Source organism: Morus notabilis, unplaced genomic scaffold (assembly GCF_000414095.1).
Source record: "Morus notabilis unplaced genomic scaffold, ASM41409v2 Scaffold748, whole genome shotgun sequence".
NCBI lineage: Eukaryota > Viridiplantae > Streptophyta > Magnoliopsida > Rosales > Moraceae > Morus > Morus notabilis.
This window is the reverse complement of record NW_010362182.1, coordinates 246850-253342: the sequence shown is the minus strand read 5'-3', so window position 1 is coordinate 253342 and position 6493 is coordinate 246850. Positions and strand designations below refer to the sequence as shown.

The 6493-nt window shown below is 37.9% G+C and overlaps 1 protein-coding gene across 1 annotated transcript; it reads left to right on the top strand.

Annotated features, from left to right (window-relative positions):
• The first annotated feature begins 380 nt into the window (after positions 1–380).
• Positions 381–6247, top strand: LOC21393265 (110 kDa U5 small nuclear ribonucleoprotein component CLO). Its single transcript, XM_010101211.2, is given in 13 exon segments — positions 381–423; positions 593–644; positions 796–951; positions 954–1565; positions 1957–2025; positions 2157–3350; positions 3502–3600; positions 3697–3855; positions 4111–4196; positions 4562–4760; positions 4975–5085; positions 5369–5575; positions 5939–6247. Coding segments are annotated over 11 exon segments (2976 nt in total). The 5' UTR covers positions 381–423; positions 593–644; positions 796–810; the 3' UTR covers positions 6038–6247.
• Positions 6248–6493: the final 246 nt, after the last annotated feature.

Sequence of the window (6493 nt, the reverse complement as noted above, 5' to 3'; positions counted from 1 at the left end):
CTTTTTATAACTAAAATCACAACTTAAGTTCTTTTGCTACAATATTTTTTCTCATAAAAATTTAAATTTAACTTTTTTGTTGCAGTATTTTCTCTAACATAAAAAAAATTTGAGTTGCGAAAAGAACACATAGTTCTTTCACTAAAATGTATTAATCAAGTGTAAAAAGTTAGATTTGATTGTTTATGAGAGCTTTTTACTATAGCAAAACTCGAATTCTAAACTCGAATCAGCGAAATAAACGGGGCCTAAAATTTATATATTTAAAGGGTATTTGTGTCATTTTCTCTTTCTCTCGTCTAAAGTAGATCCGTTACCCAGCCATAAATAATCAAGCCCGACCCATTTTATATATTTAAAGGGTATTTGTGTCACTCTCTTCGCGCGCTCTCACTCATCTCATTTCACTTGCTTCCAGTTCAGGTACGCTCTCTTTTTCCCCTTCACATTTTTCCATTTTCCTCCATTGCACTTCTTCTTCTTCTTCTTTTTCTTCTTTGTTTTTCCTCTTTTTATTTCCAATCTGAAACCACACTTTTTTATGCTTGTAATCGTCGATTTCCCTCTTCTCCTTCCTTATTCTCTTCTGCAGAGCAACAGCAGCAGCAGCTAGGGTTTTGGTTCAGAAGCTTATCAAACTTCAGGTGACTTCCCTTCCGTCTGATATTTTTGAGCCCTAATCTCTAATTTTTCCTAGTCAGTTAGTAATTATTATTAGTACTGATTTTATATGACTCTAGTGGCTATGTTGGTGGGATAATTGATTTTGGGGAAAAACAAAATTGACATTGACAGGTTTGACAAAAAAAAATGGATGATAGTCTTTACGATGAGTTCGGAAACTATATAGGACCTGAGATTGAGTCTGACCAAGAGAGTGATAGGGATGAGGAAGATGAGAATCTTCCAGATAGGCCCGGGGATGAGGCGGTGGCATCCGATGGTGATCGTAGGGAGAGGAGGCGCCTGCCGCTTCCGACGGGTGGTTAACAGCCTCCAACGATGTCGATATGGATAATCAGATTGTCCTTGCTGAGGACAAAAAGTACTACCCTACTGCGGAAGAGCTTTATGGTGAAGATGTTGAGACATTGGTTATGGATGAAGATGAGCAACCACTTGAGCAGCCCATTATCAAACCTGTTAGAAATATTAAGTTTGAGGTTGGGGTTAAGGATTCGTCGACTTATGTGTCCACGCAATTCCTTGTTGGTTTAATGTCGAACCCTAGTCTGGTACGGAATGTTGCACTTGTGGGGCATTTGCAGCATGGGAAGACTGTCTTCATGGATATGCTAGTTGAGCAAACTCACCATATGTCGACTTTTGATCCAAATAGTGAGAAGCATATGAGATACACAGATACAAGGATTGATGAGCAAGAGAGGAGGATATCAATCAAAGCAGTTCCAATGACTCTTGTACTTGAGGATAGCAATTCAAAATCCTACCTCTGTAATATCATGGATACCCCTGGTCATGTCAATTTCTCTGATGAAATGACTGCCTCCTTGAGGCTTGCTGACGGTGCCGTGTTGATTGTGGATGCTGCAGAAGGAGTTATGGTTAGTCATTCTCTCTAAATTCTGTGGCTTAATTTAAATTCTCTCTTTCTTTCCTTTTCTTTCTCCTGTCTAAATATAACGACTTAGACCTGCATAAGTTGGAAACTTTTAGAGTGGGAATTTTCTCTTACTATGAATAAAGATTTTACAAAAGTGGCTAACTTTAGGTGGCCTTGTTTGAAAATGGCTACCTTTTTTTTTTTTTTTTTTTTTTTTTTTTGTGAAGAGGAAATCAAAAAGTAAAAGTTTAGCAATGAAGTCTGAGACGTTCAATTGGGTTAGACAGAGTGTGTAATTACATGGCACAAGTGATGTAGTTAATCTACTTCTTGCATTGGTAGAAGTTACTTGAGTCTCTTGTATTTATGCATTTAATTCCTATTGTTCGTAGGTTAATACAGAGAGGGCTATACGTCATGCAATCCAAGAGCGCCTCCCCATTGTTGTTGTAATCAATAAGGTAACTTTTTTGTGGTTTCTTTTTGCGTCTTTTTCTGAACTTTGGGCTCCCCATTCTCATGCCTTCTGATCCACCTTTTTAGTTGCTTATTGCTCTATTGTATTTGATTTGTATAAACTTTTGCTTTACAGGTTGACAGGTTGATTACAGAACTTAAACTGCCACCTAGGGATGCTTATTTTAAGCTAAGACATACTCTGGAAGTTATCAATAACCACATATCTGCGGCCTCGTCTACTGCTGGTGATGTCCAGATTATTGATCCAGCTGCTGGAAATGTTTGCTTCGCAAGTGCTACTGCAGGATGGTCGTTTACTTTGCAATCCTTTGCTAAATTGTATGTGAAACTCCATGGAATCCCTTTCGACGCTGATAAGTTTGCTTCTCGTCTTTGGGGAGATATGTATTATCATCCAGATGCGAGGGCTTTCAGGAAAAAACCTCCTCCAAATGGGGGAGAAAGATCGTTTGTCCAGTTTGTACTTGACCCCCTTTATAAAATATATAGCCAGGTGATTGGTGAACATAAGAAGAGCGTGGAGGCAACTCTTGCAGAATTTGGTGTTACTCTTAGCAATGCAGTGTACAAATTGAATGTAAGACCTTTGCTGAGGCTTGCTTGTAGCTCTGTCTTTGGTTCAGCCTCGGGCTTTACTGACATGTTGGTTCGTCATATTCCTTCCCCCAAGGAAGCTGCAACTAGGAAGGTTGACCATACATATACGGGGCCAAAAGATTCTCTAATATATAAGGCCATGAAAGATTGTGATCCTTCTGGCCCTCTAATGGTAAATGTGACAAAACTGTATCCCAAGTCCGACTGTAGTGTGTTTGATGCCTTTGGTAGGGTTTACAGTGGCAGGATTCAGACTGGACAGACTGTACGGGTATTGGGAGAAGGATATTCACCAGAGGATGAGGAGGACATGACAGTTAAAGAAGTAACAAAATTATGGGTATATCAAGCTCGAGACAGGATACCAATAGCTGAGGCTCCTCCTGGTACTTGGGTTCTCATTGAAGGAGTGGATGCTTCCATCATGAAAACTGCCACTCTCTGCAGCGAGTATTATGATGAGGATGTGTACATATTCAGGCCTCTTCAATTCAATACTCTTTCGGTTGTGAAAACAGCTACTGAACCACTAAATCCTAGTGAGCTGCCAAAAATGGTCGAGGGCCTTAGAAAGATCAGCAAGAGCTATCCTCTGGCCATCACTAAAGTTGAGGAATCTGGGGAGCACACTATTTTAGGTACAGGAGAGCTCTACTTGGATTCTATCATGAAGGATCTGAGAGAGCTTTATTCAGAAGTAGAAGTGAAGGTATATATTTCCTCATGCTGTCTTTTATTTTTTTGTTGCTTATGGTTTTACTTTCTCATAATTCATTTTCCTTTTATTTTCCAAAAGCATTTGTTGTTTCTGGCCTGTTATATGCTTTGCCACTTAATATATAGGCCCTAAAATCATGTAGGTGGCAGATCCTGTTGTTTCGTTCTGTGAAACAGTGGTGGAGTCCTCTTCAATGAAATGTTTTGCAGAAACACCCAACAAGAAGAATAAAATAACCATGGTAGGGAACCTTCTGATCTCCACTTCACCGAGTCGCTCTTAGATACATGCCATTCATTTTTGTGCAATCATTTAAATCATCTTTTACAATTTTTAGATTGCGGAGCCACTGGAGAGAGGACTTGCAGAGGACATAGAGAATGGTGTTGTTAGCCTTGATTGGCCGCGGAAGGATATTGGTAACTTTTTCCAGACAAGATATGAATGGGATGTGCTTGCTGCACGGTCCATATGGGCGTTTGGTCCTGATAAGCAGGTAACATATATATATATTTCTAATAAGAAACTGGCATATTATTAAAAGGAAAAAAATACGTGTACAAGCATGTACGTAGTGTATAGATATATAGGTTTGGTGATTTATTGTTTTCTTACTTTCCCTGAAAAACTGTTTTGATCATACTGGTTGTAATGTGTAATGTTAGCTTTGTACATCTGTGGCTGTTATTGGTATGTGTTTTAACTCCAAATCCTGTTTTCACCATGTGCTTCACAAATGTCACACATCCAGGGCCCTAACATTCTATTAGATGACACACTTTCAACTGAAGTTGACAAAGGCTTGCTGAATGCTTGCAAGGATTCTATCGTCCAAGGGTAAATATATATTCTTTTGTCCCTCTTTTTGTTAATCATCTTTTTTTTCTTTTTTTTTTTCATTTTTAGTTTGGGTTTTTTAGTCAGAGTTTGTTTTGTTTAATTATTCTTTCTGTTTTTTCTTTTTCCAAATTTATTATTATTTTCTTTTTCTTTTTCTTCTTTTCCTTGGAGGGCATGTAAGGTTGTGGGGGTGGGGTCAAAATGAGTGTTGACTTAAATCTGAAATCTCAAGATATAAATGTTTAACTGTTCAAAATACAACGTATAATTTTTTTTAATATCCTTAAAATGTAGGGTATACAAATGAACAAAATCCTTTTGTTAATCTAATTCATTGCCTGCTATAATGTTATTATGAGCAGATTTCAATGGGGTGCTCGAGAAGGACCTCTTTGTGATGAGCCCATCAGAAATGTGAAGTTCAAAATTGTTGATGCAAAAATTGCACCTGAGCCATTGCACCGTGGATCTGGTCAGATCATTCCCACAGCTCGTCGAGTGGCCTATTCATCATTTCTTATGGCAACCCCAAGGCTTATGGAACCTGTATATTATGTGGAGGTAAATGGTTGCCACGTCTAATTGTCTACCTAAGATTTGAGTTTTAAATTGACCATTTGAATGCTTCTTTCAATGTGAATGATGGAACCAAATTCCAATGTGGTAGTTAATGTGAAACTTTGGCATGAAAGCTTGAGCGAAATGCTTGAGACATGAATATCCCTACACATGGGACTTGTTATTTGATGCGAGAATAATTTGTGATTTATTTCAGATCCAAACACCAATTGACTGTGTCTCTGCAATTTACACCGTTTTATCTCGAAGACGTGGACATGTTACAGCTGATGTTCCTCAACCGGGGACTCCAGCTTATATCGTCAAGGTTGGTTGCTAGAACTTCTTATATGGAGTTTTGACTGTTGATGTTTTGTATCTTAGTTTTTGGCCTATTCACGGCAAAAGCTTAAGTGTTGAGCTTAAGGGAATGTTTGGTTTGAGGATTCAAACTATGATTTGAATCATGGTTCATGGTTCGCTACAGTATTTTCTCTCGTAAAAAATACACGTAAATTGAAAATGGTTCTAATCACATTATTTTAATCCATGAACCAAACATCTCCTAAATTTAATTTTGTCTTGATACTATTTCCTTTTGTGAATTCCAGGCATTCTTGCCTGTAATAGAGTCATTTGGGTTCGAGACGGACTTAAGATACCATACCCAAGGACAAGCCTTTTGCCTTTCAGTTTTTGATCACTGGGCTATAGTTCCTGGGGATCCCCTTGACAAGAGTATCGTTCTGCGGCCACTTGAACCAGCACCTATTCAGCACCTTGCTCGTGAGTTTATGGTAAAGACAAGGCGTAGAAAGGTATAATAGTCCTTTCAATACCTTTCTGTCTCCTTCACCACACTCTTGATAAAGGCTGGCTATGTTTTTACCTTCGATTATGCATACTGTGCTGAATGAGTTTGGACAGTTCCTATAAAATGCTTCAGAACTCCGCTAGCAAACACCATTAATTTGCTTTATTTCCCATTTGTGATGGGCACTCAAATTTTTCATACTGAAGATTTTGAATGTGATATGTTCTAGGCTCGTATTTTTCATTCTCCCGTGACAAAATCAAAAGCCCTCATAACTAGTATAGTTTACCGTTACCTTTTATGTGGGAAAGGGGGAAGCATAGCAAAGAATTAACAAACACGCTGTATTTTGTGATGAAATTGGCAGGGAATGAGTGAGGACGTGAGCATCAACAAATTTTTTGACGAGGCAATGATGGTTGAGCTGGCTCAGCAAGCAGCTGATCTCCACCAGCAAATGATATGATCGGAGTTTTTGAACTTGGAAGCAGTTTTAATGTCTTTGTAACTGAGATGGAATATAGTGGCAATTGCTCAAGATTGTAGTTCTGACAGCCCTTGATTCTTGATTTTTTTTGTCGTTGCACAAGTGATACACTTTGTCATCTGCTTTGTAAGTTGTATCCCAAAAGTAAAAGTAGGAATATAGTACTTTTAACAGATTTTACTTCGAAAATCTAGGGCCTGTTTGGTGAGGTAGTTTTTGAGTGAAAAACTCAAAAAAAAGTAATTCAAGTTATAACTTTATTTGAGTTTATGTTCTTTTAAGTTTGAACTCGAGTTTGGAATTAAAATTCGAGTTCAAGTTTCTCCTTCAACTCGAGTTCAGAACTCGAACTCAAGTTAATGAACAGTATTTTTTCTATTATTAAAAATGTTATTAATTTTTTCGTTTTAATTCTGATTGAGATGATTTTTTTTT